An 18,402-nucleotide genomic window follows, 5' to 3' on the forward strand; every position below is an offset into this window, starting at 1 on the left:
TCTTCTTCCAATGTAGCCCAGGAAGGTCAAAAGGTTTAGCAACCCTGACCTACACACAGTACTGTACTGCATTTGACATACGTGGATTAGGAACAGTATACAAAGTTAGAGGAGCTTTAGAGAAAAAATAGGATTTTTGTACTCACTGTAAAAAGTTCATTGCGGACACAGCATCTTCATCTTGACCTTAGGGTTATATCGCCACCTTCAGGAGAGGACTAGGCAGAACATGTAAAAACAGCAAAACAGCACAGTACCGCCCAGGGGGCAGTCCTACTGGCTATAACCCCTCACAGTGCATCCAGCAGCTCAGTTCGTCAAAAAGCAGTACAAACATAAATAGGAGGGGTGGGTGCTGTGTCCGTCAATGAACTTCCCAGAAAAGGATTTTACAGTGAGTACAAAAATCCTATTTTCTCTTTTGTTCATTGGCAGACACAGCATCTTCAACAGCAAGAAAATAACTCCATCCATAACAACCAGAGCTCCTCAACGGAGGAGTTGCAACCTTAAACAGCCGCTTGCAAAACCTCTCGGTCAAAGCAAGCATCTGAAGATGCGCTCACATCAACCTTGTAAACTTTAGTGAAAGTGTGAACGGACGATCAGGTGAAGCGGACGCTTCATGTTGGAAAGCCCAGGAGGCACCAATTGCCTGGTCGAATGCTCCGTGACAGGAAAGGGGGGCGCTCGCTCCCTTACGGCATAAGCCTGAACCACAATCTGTCTGACCCATCGAGAAATGGTGGCCGACAAGACCGCCAGGCCCTTCTTCGGACCAGCCACCAATACAAACAGCGAGTCCGACCTCCGAAAAGGAGCCATAGCAGACAGATACACCCGCAGAGCCCGGACCACATCCAAGGAATGCAAAGCAACCTCTTTGGGGTGTGATGGCTGAGGACATAAGGACGGAAGCACAATGTCCTCATTTAGATGAAAGGCCGAAACCACCTTTGGAAGAAACTAAGACTGCGGGCGCAGCACCGCCTTATCCTTGTGGAGGACCAAGTAGGGAGACTTGCATGACAAGGCCGCCAACTCAGAAACACTCCTGGCAGATGTAATCGCCACTAGAAAGACTACTTTCTGAGAGTGTCAATAAGGGGATCTCCCTAATGTTTTTAAACCGCGGTTTCTGAAGCACCAAGAACACCAGATTCAAATCCCACTGAGGCAGCGGTGGTCGAACCGGAGGGGCCACATGTCAAACCCCCTGAACAAATGTACTCACCAATGAATGAGTCGCCAAAAGTCACTGAAAAGACAGCCAAAGATGATACCTGCCCCTTAATGGTGCTTAAAGCAAGTTTCTGATCCACTCCTCGCTGCAAAAACAGCAGGATCCTGGAAACTGAATATGTATGCGGACGCCAACCCCATCTCCTCACACATGGAGATGTAGGCCTTCCATGTACGATGATAAATCTTCCGAGAAGATGACTTCCGTGCCCTCAGCATAGTGGAGATTACCGAATCCGACAGACCTCATTCCCTTAACACCTGGCTTTCAAAAGCCATGCCGTTAAAGCCAGAGACTGTAAAGCAGAATTACATATTGGACCTTGCGACAGAAGGTCCTCTCCCATCGGTAGCCGCCAAGGAACATCCGCCACCATTCGTACTGTTCATAATGTCGACGTACCAAGGACGCCAAGGCCTATCTGGGAAAAGCAGAATCACCGGAATCCCCGGTTTTCTACACCTGGAATGTACACGGCCGACAGAGCTGGTACGCGCCGCTCTACCCTACGGAGGATGTGAACGACCTCCAGTGCTGCAGACGAGCTCCTTGTTCCTCCTTGATGGTTGACTGGATCCTGATTGGATGCCCCTGCAGCCTCTGTGACAATGTGGAGAGGCACAGCTTGATCGCCCGAAGTTCTACACAATGATCGGCAGGCGGGATTCTTCCTACGTCCAGCGACCCTGGGCCGACTGTACGCCCCAAACTCCCCCCCAACCGGTCAGGTCTGGCCTCCAATGAAGAGGAAGGAACGACTTCCCAGACCGAAGGGCCGGCGACCTCTGCCACCAGAGCAGGGAATCCCTGACTAGCTGGCTCAACCGAATTTGACAATCCAGAGATAACGGAAATTTTTCCCATTTGGACAGGATCTCCTTTTGCGAGACTTGAGTGTAGAATTGAGCATATAGTACCGCCTCGAAAGTGGCTACCATGGGACCCAGGACTTGCAGGCAAAAATGCAGCGACGACCAAAGAGTCTGCAGCTTGTCTGAAGGGAGAAAGACTCTTGCCTCTGAGGAGTCCAGAAGCAAGCCCAGGTACTCCAAGTGTTGAGTCGGCACCAACACCGACTTCTGGACGTTCAGTACCCAACCAAACTTCCGAAGAGTTTGCATGGCGATTGCCACATCCTCCCTTAATTCTGAGGCGGAAGCTGGTCTCAGAATGAGGTCATCCAGGTAACCCATGATTGCGATCCCTCGCTGCCTTAGCAAAGCCAGAATTGGGGCTAGCACCAAAGGGGAAAGCTACAAATTGGTAGTCCTCGTCCCCGACCGCAAATCGCAGAAACCTCTGTTGCCTGACGTATATGGGGACACACAAGTAGGCGTCCTTGATGTCCAGGGATGCCAAGAAATCCCCCTGATGGAATTCAGCGACCACGGAGCGCACGGATTCCATCCTGAACCTTTGTACTTTCACAAAGCTGTTGAGAGCCTTGAGATCCAGGACCGGACGGACCCCTTCCTTCTTTGGGACTACAAACAGATTGGAGTAGAATCCCTAAAACCTTTCCTGTGTCGGCACAGGCATTATCACCCCATGCAGCAGTAGGTCCTGTACTGTCCCTGCAAGCCGGAAGAAGATGAAGTTTGGAGAGAAAAAATCTGTTTGGCGGACAGGAGAGAAACTATATCTTGTATCCTCATGAAACCAGTTTGCAGACCCACTGGTCGGAAAGTAGGGAGGCCCACCGAGCTGCAAACTCCCGAAGGTGACCCCCCCCCCACCCGAGAGTCGGATGGGGGCAAACCTTCATGCGGCAACAGATTTGCTCACAGGCTTGTTTGGCTTGTGAAACCAGGGACGCTTTTGTCCCTCAGCGGGCTCCTTGTCGGACTGGGAGCGCTTACCTGCCGACTCGGGCGGACAAAAAATCCGCTTCTGAGCAGAAAAGGAGGGCCCTTGCCTACGGCGTGGCTCCTTACCTTTCCTAGACTGTAGGAGCAACATACTTTTACCCCCAGTAATATTCTTAATAATGTCATCCAGCGAGGCCCCAAACAGCCTCTCTCCCTGGAAGGGCAAATCCGCCATTTCTTTTTTAGATGCCTGGTCAGCAGACCAGCATTTTAGCTAAATCAGGCGACGAAGCACCACAACTGATACTGAGGCTCTAGAGAGCAAGGGGGCCGTATCTAAGGCTGCATCACAGACATACTTAAGGCCCTGCACCAACTGGTCCTCCAGCTCCACGCAGACCGGGGAAGCCTGTTGCTTCTCCAACTCACGGTGCAACAATTTAGCCCATTTAGTAAGCGTCTGGGACACCAGGGCTCTGGCTAACACTGGCCGCAATGCTGACCCCACCACCATAAACAAGGACCGGGCAACCGCCACGGCCCTCCTGTCGGAAGGGGTCCTTGAAAGCAGGGGTCCCTTCCACCGCAATCGTGGTTACCTTATTTAACCTGGATACCGGGGGGTAAATGGAGATGTCCATTTCTTCAGGAGCACCGCCATGCGTCTCGGAACTGAAAAGGCCACTGCGGGCTTCCCCACTCCTTGGAAATAATCTCATCAAAATAAGTTAGGTAAGAAAACACGTGCAAGCCGGCTTGTGGGACCAAAAAGGGACCATCACCTCTGTAAATGCCCCCGCCATATACTCCATCTTTAGGGTACCGCTGTAATAAGTGCTCTTACAAGCGTTTTTTCCGGCGCTGACCCAGACAGAGTCATTTTCACTGCCTGAACAGTCCTGGTCCACATCATCTGAAACTTCAGAACAGGGGCTGCCTGCCACAGTGGGACCCGAGTCTGAATCAGAGCTTTCCCCAGAAGACGGTGGGGGGAGGGGGCATTTTTTACCCCCCTTGCGCCCACACGCCGCTTCCACCCTGGCAACAAAGGACTCCAGGACCGCCGACAGAGCGTCCATAGGCACTGCAGGTGCAGAGGAACAAGTTGCCATAACAGGGATGTCTGGGGAAGAAGTGCCAGACGCCATGCTGACCCATACTTGCCTGTCACTACTTAGGGACCTAAGGCAAGTCACACAAAATGCCCACCCACTTAGCTGCCACAGATTGAGGGGCCCCCCCGCAGGACTCACCACCCTGACCCAGGTACTGCGCTGTGCTGCCGCCATCCGCTTTCCCCCGTGTCAGCCACAAGGTGTTCTGTGTAAAATTTGCGCTATTACAGTAAGAAACAGCCACCCAGCGCTAGAGGCAAAACAAGCTGAGGCTACTAGAAAATGGGCGCCGGCAGCCTCAGCAAAAAACATCTGAGGGCAGCGGGAAAATGGCCACCGGACTTCCAGAAAATGGCCAAAAGGGAAAAAACTGTCTGTGGCTACAGAAAAATGGCTGCGGCCTCCGGAAAATGCCCGCAGTACACGTGGCGACCTCCCTACATGGCGTATACACCAAAACACCCCACCATGGCCCAAGAAACAGGGAAAAGGACAAGAGGACCGACAATACTCAGCGCAGCCCCCTGCCAGGACTCAGAGACCCCCAGAGGACCCCCGGCCAGGTATGCGCACCACACCCCCATATGCCCAGTCACACAGCGGCCCATAGCAGGGGGAGGAGGGAAGGACAGGGAGAGAAGAAAGGGAGAGTGAGAGACCCTCTAGTTGGCCTCCCAGGGAATGCCCAGCTGCTCCATCCTGCCAAGACAGGTGGAACCATACTTACCCCTTCTGCAGGGATTGCTGGACGCATTCCACGGACAGACCCATCACCCGAGCAGTACGGGGTGGCTGTCGGCCACGGCACACTGTGACATGGACAGCAGTAGCCCGATCATATGTGTTCCCCCGGAGCATATAGCTCACCAGCCGCCTCTGGAAGAGACAAGGCATGTCATGGCTGACCCAGCGCGTAGCTAAGGTCTGCTCACACTCGATGGCCAGGCTGGGGAGACTACCAGGATCTACATAATCCAGCCTGTCACCCGGCCTGGCTGTTAATTGTAGATCACAGGAATAAAAAATGCAGAAAAATGAAAAAATTCCCAGGACCAATGGTCCCCACCGGGAGCCAGGTCCTTCTCCTACACTAGGCAGAAAAAACTGAGCTACTGGATGCAGTGTAATGGGTAATAGCCAGTGGGAACGCCCCCATGGGCGGTACTGTGCAGTTTTGCTGTTTTTACATGTTCTGCTAGTCCTCTCCTGAAGGTGACGATATAACCCTAAGGTCAAGATGAAGATGCTGTGTCCGTCAATGAACGAAAGAGAAAAAAGGATTACCGTATATACTCGAGTATAAGCCGAGATTTTCAGCCTCTTTTTTGAGGCTGAAAGTGCCCCCCTCGGCTTATACTCGAGTCATCGCTGTCTGCCCGCTCGATCAGCGTGTCGAGCAGACAGACAGCGGCCATTCTGATTCAAAAGCCGCGCCTCCGGCTCCGCCTTCGCCTGTGATAGGCGGAACACTGAATTTCCCAGCAGCCTGTGTTCCGCCTATCACGGGCATCCGCTCATCCTCGTACTACGGACGAGGATGATACGACGTCCGTGATAGGCGGAACACAGGCTGCTGGGAAATTCAGTGTTCCGCCTATCACAGGCGAAGGAGGAGGCGCGGCTTTTGAATTTTACAATGGCCGCCGACGAAGAGGGCACGGGACGGAGGCAAGGCAACGCACGGCACGGGACAGGACGGGACGGGACGGGACGAAGGCAAGGCACGACACGGGACGGAGGCTCGGGACAAAGGCTCGGGACACAGGTAGGCTGGACACACACACACACACACACACACACACACACACACACACACACACGGATGGAGACACACACACACGGATGGATGGATGGATGGAGACACACACACACACACAGGGATGGATGGATGGATGGATACACACACACACAGGGATGGATGGATGGATGGAGACACACACACACAGGGATGGATGGATGGATGGATGGAGACACACACACAGGGATGGATGGATGGAGACACACACACACAGGGATGGATGGATGGATGGACACACACACACACAGGGATGGATGGACGGACACACAGGGATGGACGGACACACAGGGATGGACGGACACACAGGGATGGACGGACACACACAGGGATGGACAGGCATGTCTCACCCTCGGCTTATACACGAGTCAATAAGTTTGCCAGTTTTTTTGGGGGTAAATTGGGGGCCTCGGCTTATATTCGGGTCGGCCTATACTCGAGTATATACGGTATGTACTATATAATTCTGCTATAAACATGGTATTTGCATCTCATCAATGGTATAGTTATAGGTGCAGGTCTCACACCATCTTTGCATTATTGCATTATTGCACATCTTGCATTGGGGTGCTCAGGGAATTTCTCACAATTAACTGTTTTAGACTGGGTATAAAGATATTTCAAAAGGATGTTCAATATTCCCAGCTAAGTGTGTCATGACTATCAGATTCTCTAATAAATCTCCAGAGTCTTCATTAATTTCTGTATATCATAACATTTTAAAACTGCTAAATCAGTCATGTCTTATTAAGGTAGCATTTACTTGTGTATATACAGCATATGTTGTTTTCTACCCATCTTGTCTGCTGATGAAAACTAAAGACCAAATCTTCTTTCTTTTGAACTAACCAATAAACTAGATCACCTCCAAACTGCTAAACAAACCTATTACAACACTCTCATCCAAACGCTGTCATCCAAACCTGGTCAACTCTTTTCTATCCTTAATTCCTTACTTCACCCCCCACTGCCCCCACCCACAAACGTGATTACCGCTCAACAGATTGCCAACCATTTCAACAGCAAAATCGACACAATTCGCAAGGAGATATCCAGCATTCAAATTCCTCCCTTACCCAACACATCGGGTCCAGCACCACACTCAATACTCTCCTCCTTTTGCCCAGTTACCACAGATGAAGTTGATAAAGTCCTCTCCATGGCCCACCTCACTACCAGTCCCCTCTTAATTATTGCGACCACCTTCCCACTCTATTCTAAACTCCCTAACCCACATCTTCAACCTCTCCCTCTCCTCCGGCACCTTTCCTTCCTTGCTCAAAAATGCACTGGTTATCCCCATACTCAAAAAACCCTCACTAGACCCCACCTGTTTGAATAACTTAAGACCCATCTCCCTGCTCCCGTTTGCCTCCAAACTCATCGAACTCCTTGTCCATGACCGAATGAGTCGCTACCTCGCGGACAACAACCTTCGCGACCCCCTACAGTCTGGCTTCCGCCCACAACATTCTACTGAAACTGCCCTACTAAAACTCACCAATGACCTACTAACTGCTAAAACCAATGGGCACTACTCCATACTCATACTTTTAGAACTCTCTGCTGCCTTTGACACAGTTGACCACCTGCTCCTCCTCAGCAAATTACACTCCCTTGGCCTCCGTGATTCTGCTTTATCCTGGTTCAACTCCTACCTATCTCAGTGCATTTTCAGTGCCACAACTCCATCTCCTCCACTCCCCCTTCCTCTTTCTGTTGTGGTACCCCTAGGCTCTGTCCTTGGGCTTCTCCTATTCTCACTGTATACCTCTTCCCTGGGCCAGTTGATAACCTCCCATGGCTTCCAATACCACCTCTATGCCGATGACACCCAGATCTATCTGTCCACTCCTCAACTCACCCCCTCGATCTCCTCACGGATCTCAAACTTACTGAATGACATATCAATATGGATGTCACACTACTTCCTCAAACTTTCTAAAAGCTTGTTATATTTCCTCCTTCATGGTTCCCCCCCCCCCCCCGTGACTTCACCATTAATAACAACACAACCATTGGTCCCTCCACATACGCTAGGGTCCTGGGTGTAATCCTTGACTCTGAACTCTCCCTCACTCCCCATATCCAATCACTGGCTAAATCCTGCCACCTTAACCTCTGCAACATCTCCAGAATTCAACCCTTCCTGACTAATGACACCACAAAGCAACTTATTCACTCCTTGATTATTTCCCTCCTTGACTACTGCCTCTTCTTAATGACTACCCTTAAGCAGGCTATCCCCCCTTCAGTCTGTTATGAATTCTGCTGCTAGACTAATACACCTCACTAACCGATCCGTGACTGCTGCTCCTCTCTGCCAATCCCTTCACTGGCTTCCCCTACCCCACTGTGTAAAATTCAAAATACTAACCATAACATACAAGGCCATCCACAACATCACCCCCAGCTATATCCCAACCTCATCTGCAGATATTGCCCAAATTGTCCCCTCCGCTCCTCCCAGGACCTCCTGCTCTCTAGCTCCCTTGTTACCTCCTCCCCTGCTCGCCTTCAGGACTTCTCCAGAGCCTCTCCCATCCTCTGGAACTCCCTGCCCCGGTATATCCAATCAGCCCCTAACCTGTCCACCTTTAGGAGATCCCTGAAAACTCCCCTATTCGGGGAAGCCTATCCCACACCCACCTAACAACTGTCCCAGAGCGACCCCCATCAAATCATTCTCTGCAGCAATTACCTTTTCTACCACCACTCCCTCCCTTTAGAATATAAGCTCTATGAGCAGGGCCCTCCTAATCCTTTTGTAATGAACTGTACTGTAATTGTGTTGCCCCCCTATACATTGTAAAGCGCTGAGAAAACTGTTGGCGCTATATAAATCATGTATAATAATAATAATAATAATAATAATGCATCCAGTACAGGGGCTTCCTACTTACGGATAAGGCATGCACAATAATTTGCTCTGGTGAGACTGGGGAAGTGCTGGATGTCAAGGTTACAGATGGACTGGATGCCAGGGATAATGGAAGACTTTGTGAAGATCCTGTTTGCAGAATGAAGGTGCCTGTCGTGCCGGCTGGCTGTAAATAGAATGACTGGGACAGAAAAATAAACAAGTCACTAAAAAATCTTCTAAAGAAATAGGATTTTTGTACTCACCAGAACATCCTTTTCATGGAGCCCATTGCTGCACACAGAAATGTAGATACTGTCTGGTTATACTGCTGCCTTCAGAAGGATTTGGAAACTGGCAAACAAGCATCTGTAGCCCAGCCCAGGAGAACTGATCCTCCATCCAGCAGGTCTCAGTTCGTAGCAAGCGCCACCAAGAGCAAGATTATAAACACAAAGGGGTGGGACTTCATTGGACTCCAAAAATAGGATTTTTATAACAGCTAACCTGGAAAATCCTTTTATTGGTGTACATCATGGGACACAGAGCCATAGTAGTTACTGTGTGGGTTATAGGCCACCTACAGGTGATGGACACTGGCACACTCTAAGAAAGGAAGTCCACTCCCCATATAACTCCCACTACTGGGAGTACCTCAGTTTTGTAGCAAAGCAATATACGTGTATTAGAAGAGCGGAGGGACCTCTGTGTCCAGTGATGTACTCCAAGAAAAGGATTTTACAGGTAAGCTGTTATAAAAATCCTATTTTCTTTATTGTACATCACAGGACACAGAACCATAGTAGTTACTATGTGGGATGTCCCTGAGCAATGCCAACTGAGGGGAGGAAGACACAATAAAAGTATGGCACCATGAGACCAGAGGACTTATACTGTTGCCTGCAGCACACTATGCCCAAAGGCAATATGCTCATGCCTTCTTACATCCACTTGATAGAATCTGTTAAATATATGGACTGAAAACCAAGTTGCGGCCTTGCAGATTTGAGCCATGGAAGCTTGGTGATGCACTGCCCACGAAGTACTAACGGCCCTAGTGGAGTGTGCTTTGATTTGAGAGGATGGAATCTTCCTCTTCAAACCATAAGCTTGATCAATTACTTGCCAAATCCATTTAGAAATTGTATATTTCAATGCTGCCTGTCCTTTTTTAGGACCTTCAGGCAACACAAACAAAACATCAGTTTTTTTTAATCTGAGCAGTCGCCTTCAAGTAGACTAGTGACTTTTCTTCCGTAGAACAGGGTTCTGGAATGAAATTAAAGTAAAACAATATCCTGGTGTAGATGAAAACCTTGACACTACCTTCGGTAGAAAGTTAGGATGAGGATTCCATACCACCTTATCCTTGTGAATAATTAAGTACGGCTCTTTACAGAGAAAGAGCAGCCAACTCTGATACCCTTCTTGCAGAAGATATGGCTACCAGAAAAATTTGTTTTCTTGTCAAAAGGACTAAGGGAATAAGCTGTATGGGCTCAAAAGGCTGTTTTCTAATGCCGATAGAACTAAATTCAATTCCCATGGGTTCAGAGGTGACCTAACTGGAGGATTAAGCCGCGTTACCCCCTAAATAAAGCTACGTACCAAAGAATGCGAAGCAAGTGGTCATTGAAATAATACAGATAAAGCCGAGACCTGGCCTTTGATATTATTCAAGGCCAGCTTCATTTCTAACCCCATCTGCAGAAAGTCAAGCATTTTACCTATGACATACTTCCTGGGGTGCCATCCCCTGGATTCACACCAGGAGACATAGACCTTCCAGACTCTTTAATATATGATTCTGGAGGCCAGCTTCCTTGCATTAATCAAGGTAGATACCACTGAGCCTGACAGCCCACGCTTCTTCAGAATGTGAGTCTCAGTAGCCAAATCTGACAGCCCACGCTTCTTCAGAATGTGGGTCTCAATAGCCAAACCCTTAAATTTATCGTTTGTAAGGTAGGATGGAATACCAGACCCTGTGTGAGAAGGTCTGGACATGGTGGTGGGGTCCATTGGCCCCCTACCGCCATCCTTATCTCTGCATACCAGGATCTTCTGGGCCACAAGAATCACTGACTTCCCTTCCTGCTTGATCCTGTGAAGAAGTTGTGGAACCAGCAGAATAGGAGGGAATACATAAATCAGTGAGAACTGATTCCACTGGAACACCAAGGCATCTGTTCTGAGTCATCGATCTTTTTGTTGAACCTGGACGCAAACAGATCCATGTCAGGGACCCCCCCATCTTTTTAATATTGTCAGAAAGATATCGGGGTGAAGGGACTATTCTCCCGGGAACAACTGATGGCGACTCAAGTAGTCCACCTGCCAATTTTCTATTCCTGGAATGAAGACTGCCGATAGACAAGGTAGATTGTATTCTCCCCAAGCTAGTATGTGATTCACCTCTCTCTGGGCCGCACGACTTCTCGTGCCCCCTTGGTGATTGACATAGGCCAATGCTGTGGCATTGTCAAAAGAGCTAGGACTATGCTAGAACTAAATTTGGGACTTTATATGAGGCAGTAATAAATTATATACCTCCATCCCTGATATCTTGAACAAGAGGGAGCAATTTGTGGGACTTTATATGAAGCACATTACTGAGTCAAAATGGACCAATCAAGATAAGCAGTTATTTATTGCAAATGGTATACATACACATAAAAGGGAGAGAATGCCTTGACCACCTGAATAAGTTCCTTTATGGCACTGATCTTTGCCTGGGGCAAGAATACCCTTTTCTGGGCTGTATCTCTGATCAGACCCAAGTATTCTAATCTCCCTGATGGTTTTAAGGAGGATTTCTCTAGGTTGAGAACCCAACCTAGGTATTCCAGGTAGTTGACTGTGGTGATTATACTTTGGTCTAAGCGGGCTACCGAGTGGTCTATCAGGAGCAGATCGTCTAGGTAAGCTATAATCGTTATACCTTGGGCCCTTAATTTAGCTAGAGGAGGGGCCATGACCTTTGTAAACACTCGAGGTGCAGTAGCTAGACCGAAAGGCAAAGCTAAAAACTGAAAATTAAGATTTTCTGCCTCAAAATGTAGATATTTCTGGTGAGCGAGGAAAATAGGCACATGGCGGTATGCCATATGTTTACACCTCTTCCTAACTGGCAAAAGGGTACTTTTTCCACTAGAAATATTTTGGATGTATTTATCCAAATCATCCCCAAACAGCCATTCACCATGAAAAGGAAAACTAGCCAGGAGCTTTTTGCATGATGCTCAGGCTGACCAATTTTTCAGCCATAAGATTCTACGCATATATACCAGCCAAGCGCAAGGTGTGAGGCCTGCAGAATATAATCTCTCATAGCGTCTGTTGCAAAACATAAAGCCCCTGGTAACTCGGTAGACATGTGCGATTCGTTTCGTACGAATCTCAAATTTGTACGAATTTCTCAAAATTCGTACGTTCGGGAGGATCCGAAATACAAATTGCCGTGCGTCCGAATTCTGTACGGAATACGAACTTTTGTTTACTTGCAGAAGACTTCTGTGATAGAAGTCAATGTAAGTTGCCTGAAGACATCAGTGAAGGACTTTCATCCTCTCTGGGCAGGCTGCCAAGAAAAGAACAAAATGATACAATGTTTCTTCTTCAATGGGCTGAACTCCTTGTGTAGAAGTTCTCAGTTTAACCATTTAAAGACTAAATCTTTTTTGACACTTGTCGCTTACAAGTAAAAATCCAGTATTTTCTGCTAGAAAATCACTCAGAAGCCCCAAAAATTATATATATTTTTTTAGCAGAGACCCTAGGGAATAAAATAGTGGTTGTTGCAATATTTTATGTGACGCGGTATTTGCGCAGAGGTCTTTCAAACGCAAGTTAGCCTTTTTTTTCGGTCGACCTCTAGGGAGCACTGACATTAGCAGCGTGACATACAGCAATGACACCTGCACCGTGATAGAGTGACCTGACACCAGCACCGTGATAGAGAGCACTGACATCAGCAGCGTGACATACAGCAATGACACCTGCACCGTGATGTACAGCACTGACACCAGCACCATGATAGAGAGCACTGACATCAGCAGCGTGACATACAGCAATGACACCTGCACCGTGATATACAGCACTGACACCAGCAGCGTGACATAAAGCACTGACACCAGCACCGTGATAAACAGCACTGACACCTGCACCGTAAGCAGCCCCAGGAGGAAGTCAGCATAGCACAGGGATGGTGGGAGCCCCTCATAATAAGCAGCCCCAGGAGGAAGTCAGCACAGCACAGGGATGGTGAACTTTACAAACCTACAGGTCATATTTGCAGCCACAAAATAATTACTAGCTGTGCACACATAGTCCCACCACATGGCCAATGACATAACACATGTATGAGGTGAATCTGGGATCGACAACTACAAGCATTCTTTTTTCATATGTGAAATTCTGAAAATTCAGGAATCTTGAGATAATGGAGGCGAGGGAAGGTGAGGGTAGGCAAAGAAGAGGGTGCAGGAGATGATCACCAGCACCATGATATAGAGCACTGACACCTGCACCGTGATAGAGTGATCTGACACCAGCACCGTGACATAACACATGTATGAGGTGAATCTGGGATCGACAACTACAAGCATTCTTTTTTTATATGTGAAATTCTGAAAATTCAGGAATCTTGAGATAATGGAGGCGAGGGAAGGTGAGGGTAGGCAAAGAAGAGGGTGCAGGAGATGATCACCAGCACCATGATATAGAGCACTGACACCTGCACCGTGATAGAGTGATCTGACACCAGCACCGTGACATAACACATGTATGAGGTGAATCTGGGATCGACAACTACAAGCATTCTTTTTTTATTTGTGAAATTCTGAAAATTCAGGAATCTTGAGATAATGGAGGCGAGGGAAGGTCAGGGTAGGCAAAGAATCATCTCCTGCACCCTTTTCTTTGCCTACCCTGACCTTCCCTCGCCTCCATTATCTCAAGATTCCTGAATTTTCAGAATTTCACATATAAAAAAAGAATGCTTGTAGTTGTCGATCCCAGATTCACCTCATACATGTGTTATGTCACGGTGCTGGTGTCAGATCACTCTATCACGGTGCAGGTGTCATTGCTGTATGTCACGCTGCTAATGTCAGTGCTTTCTAGAGGTCGACCGAAAAAAAAAAGGGCTAACTTGCGTTTGAAAGACCTCTGCGCAAATACCGCGTCACATAAAATATTGCAACAACTGCTATTTTATTCCCTAGGGTCTCTGCTAAAAAAATATATATATAATTTTTGTGGCTTCTGAGTGATTTTCTAGCAGAAAATACTGGATTTTTACTTGTAAGCAACAAGTGTCAGAAAAGATTTAGTCTTTAAATGGTTAAACTGAGAACTTCTACACATGGAGTTCAGCCCATTGAAGAAGAAACATTGTATCATTTTGTTCTTTTCTTGGCAGCCTGCCCAGAGAGGATGAAAGTGCTTCACCAATGTCTTCAGGCAACTTACATTGACTTCTATCACAGAAGTCTTCTGCAAGTCATAATAAGCATAATGAGCAATGTTTTTGCCTTTAAATTCATGGTAAAGAACGTTCGTACGAAAATTCGTATTTCGTTCTAAACAGAACGGAATTTCGGACACGAAATACGAATTAATTTTATTACGATACGAAACGGAACGAAACAAATTTTTTGATGGCGCCCATGTCTATAATTCGGCTAAATCTTGGGCCTGCTGATCAGGAATAACCTTGAGCACCTGTTTAAACTGGTCTCTCAAGGATTGACATACACCAATTGCTGCCAGCGCAGGCTGAGTCTGAACCTGCCAAAGAAAAAGTGTTTTTTAATAGGAATTCCAACTTCTTATTCGTTGGATCCCTAAGCATTTGAGCATTGTCTACCAGACAAGTCAAACTTTTATGCACAGAGGCTATAGAAGTGTCAGTTGCTGGTATCTCCCATTTTTTTAATTAAACTTTTCCTCCATAGGATAAAGTGTTGAAAACTTTTTAGGAAGAAAAAAAAATGCTTATCTGGGTGATCCCACTCAGAATACATAAGCTTTTCCAGCAATGAATGGACAGAAAAGGTATTCACAGCTTGCGGAGGCTTTAGCAAACCCAAACAAGAAGTGGGCTTATCAACCGATTCAGTTAAGGATAGCATAAATGTGGAATGGACCATCTCAGTAAGAGATTGCACCATCAATCTTTCAGATTGTGAAGCAGATCATTCCGCATTTGACCCCTCAGAAGAGGAGTCATCAGCCCCCTGAGAGAAATACGTCTTCTCCCGACCCTAGTTCCTCAGTTTGAGGTTCCTAGGTAATGGACGGGGACCTGACACGTTTTGCCCCACACTGGGATGCGATTAAAGCCACAAACCTTTCTTTCAAACCTATCATGGCTGAGGAAAAAACTTCTTCAGTAATATAGACAGGGACCGCTGTGTTGGAAACAGTTGCAACAATTGCCAGCCCTGATGGCTCACTCTGACCAACCACCTCAGATCTCTCATGGGGGGATGCCACTGCAGAGATGAGTTTAGGCTTTTTCGAGCTTGAGGGAGTCCCTTTTGAGCCTTTTTTTGGGGTGATTCTACCTCCCCTTCTGACCATAGCCCGATGCACAAAATGCAGAGGTACTACCAAAAGAAATTGCACCCACTGCTTGAGCAAATAGTCCAGCAAGTGCCGCTGCTATTAGTGCTAAGCCTGGTGCTTTATGTGCCAAGGGAATGCCTGTGTCACAGCTTACATGCCCCTTTTTTGCTCGTGTCCCTCTGACAGCTTGCAGTCAGAAAAATTTAGCTTTTTAAGCGTACTCCCACGCTGGACGTTGCTGCATGCCAACGCTGCGCTAAGCAACGCCCCCTCCGTATTTCCACCATGCCCCCGTCCTCTTTTAAAAAAAAAGCATTGTTCCCACATGAACGCGGACCTCTGATCCGAGGGGATCCACGCACATGTGTGTGTGTGTGTTGGGGGGGTGGCAGTGAGGAGGAGAGCTGACAAAACCGCCGTGCAGAGGCGGTGGGGAACGGAGATGCATCCGCCAATCGTTCTGGCTCCCCCCTCTTTCTGCTGAGACAGAGTGATCTGAGGAAAGCATGACAAAGGTACATGCTCTATACAGCCCCCAGTGGTGACTTTTAGGCATGACAACATTTACTTTTAAAGGAGACAATTCATAAGAGAATTAAAAATTCCTTAGAATCTCCACTTACCTTTCCCGCCGCAGGGATTCTGTGGTAAAACCAATCAGACCCAATCTTCACCCCTCACGGTGGGCTCCGTTAAAAAATCTTCAGGAACTTGGGCCCCTTTTTAATTGGGGGATCCACACTCCTGGACCCGTAAAGCACCCCACCAGAAAAACTTTATGGCTGGAAAAAAAACAAAGTCCCGGATCCCGGGGTCCAACTCTCTAAAAAGAGAAGCGTTACGGGCTAAACCTCGTTTCTTCCGCCACGAAGTACCATTCAATTCGGCCTAAAAAGGGACTTTGAATGGCTCCGGTCACATAGCTTGCCCCAGCAAGGAATATTCCAGTGGAGCTTAGCATAGCACATCTTTACTCGTGACCAACACCTAAGACACTGGCGAAAAAAACTTAAGGTACTCCCAGTAGTGGGAGGGGATATAGAGGGAGTGGACTTCCTGTCTTAGGGTGTGCCAATGTCCATCACCTGAAGGTGGCCTATAACCCACATAGTAACTACTATGGCTCTATGCATTGTGATGTATGATAAAGAAATAGGATTTTAAGGTGAGTACAAAAATCTTATTATCCCTGTCTCTATTTAGTGACACAGTAATTTAGATACTGTCAGAATGTCCAAAAGCAGTCCAACTGAGGAGTGAGAAGCAAACTAACAGGCCCAACAAAACAGAACTGGGGACTGCCTGCAGAGCTGGAGCTACCATAAGGCAGCTTAAGCATCCAGGTAAAGTCCAAATCCCCAGAAATTTTTTTATTGATTTTTCTATTAGGGAGATTCACTCTCTCCGTTTGTCCAAGTAAACCCTGTCCCTGAAAGTGAGGGAAAATCCAATACTTGAGTTGTTTTCAGAACAGGAATAGAAGGGAAATGTGCCTAGATGCATGCGTATCCCCATTCAGAGCCACCAGAATGGACACCCATGCATCCAGACAGGCTAAGATCTATATTCAGGGTCACAATGGCATCCTTATAGGAGAGATCCTTTTTAGGATACGTTTTATATTCTGATTGACAGCAAGCACACAGGAACCTTTTTAGGGTCCTGCCTAAACATGTTATACCTGTCCCACTGGTGCCCCTTGTGTACTTCTTTGGGTTGAGTGTGTTCCCCATGTGTTGATCAGGCAAGACACAATACCCTTGAATACCCCACTCCTGAGGAAGCAATAAGCGAAACACGTTGAGAAGAGCTTGATCCATAGCCAACACCTCTTCCTGTGCATAACGTATACCTACAGTATGTTGGTTTGTAATTGATTTCTTTGAGACATAATACACATTTAAAGCCCCACAAACATACTCTTTTTCCATAGGCACATACTGTACATATTAGTTTTGAGCAACTTAACTAGGTTTTCCTAATTTCCAAAAAGACTTGGATGCAAAAAATCCATCAACAAAAACACGATCTGCTGAATGGATGGCAAATTAATGGTACATTAATTAAATTCTACTACACTTCATCTGTTTTACCCCTGGTGACAATTGAAAGGTTGTTGCACTTTTATAAAGTTATAATAAACAAAGTTTAAAAAACAATAGATGATAAGCCAAAAAACTTACTGGTAGGATCTCAAATGTCTGTAGTGTACCAGCATCTGGGTCGGAACTGGGGGAGGTGGGGTCTGGGGCTGTAATAAAAAAAATTAATATGAATTGTTATTATTAAAAAATATAGCCATAAACAATTACTCAGGCATCCAATAAAGAGGATTTCAGAGTGTGGCTAGTGTTGTCAGCCCAACAAAGGAAGCGCTATAAAGGCAAAAATACTGGTAGGTTGACCAGGTATATATTTAATTTTCAAAACAGAATACAGACAGTCCCTGAGTTACAAACTTCAACTTACATAAGACTCATACTTATAAACGGAGGGAGACAACAGGACGTGAGATGAAATCTACCCCTAGTAAGGGAAATTCACTCCTATATGAGCTATCATGGAAAAAAGGTGTCTCCACTGAAGCTTTATCCCCAATCCTTCTTTCCACAACAACCCAAAATTTAAAAAATCCAGTTATCATAGGGAGAGGAAGTGAGGTGAAATCTTCTGAATAGGGGAACAGACAGCAAATCAAATGTTACAGCAGTGTTAACCCTTCACTATGCTATTCAAAAAGCGTAAAAATATTTTGGCTGGAGTTACACTTACAAAAATTTACCTGTTCCAACTTACATACAAGTTCAGCTTAAGAACAAACCTACAGAACCTTATTTGTAACCCGTTGACTGCCTGTACAGATAATCAAAGTCTTATCTATAGAAGTTAACCTTTGATCCTAACACTCTAAGCAAAACCCTAACATCATTGAAACTCTTACAGCTTTGGATCTCTAGGCCTGAATTACCTTGGATGGAAAAGTACAGCCACATTTTCCAACCTTCCTTGGC

The 18,402-nt window shown here is 46.8% G+C and overlaps 1 protein-coding gene across 2 annotated transcripts in view; it reads right to left on the minus strand.

Annotated features, from left to right (window-relative positions):
* DMTF1 (cyclin D binding myb like transcription factor 1) overlaps positions 1-18,402 on the minus strand; it is an 86,045-nt gene that overhangs the window by 20,243 nt on the left and 47,400 nt on the right. The window contains exons 12-13 of one of the 2 annotated variants that reach the window (XM_077471946.1): positions 17,575-17,642; positions 8,865-9,023 (exon numbers count right to left, since the gene is read on the minus strand). In XM_077471946.1, coding sequence (XP_077328072.1) covers positions 8,865-9,023; positions 17,575-17,642 — 227 coding nt within the window. The remainder of the gene's footprint in view (positions 1-8,864; positions 9,024-17,574; positions 17,643-18,402) is intronic. The other variant, XM_077471947.1, reaches the window with a different exon arrangement.

The sequence above is a fragment of the Lithobates pipiens genome, unplaced genomic scaffold (assembly GCF_037356315.1).
Source record: "Lithobates pipiens isolate NorthernLeopardFrog02 unplaced genomic scaffold, aLitPip1_a1.2 Scaffold_8, whole genome shotgun sequence".
Classification (NCBI taxonomy): domain Eukaryota; kingdom Metazoa; phylum Chordata; class Amphibia; order Anura; family Ranidae; genus Lithobates; species Lithobates pipiens.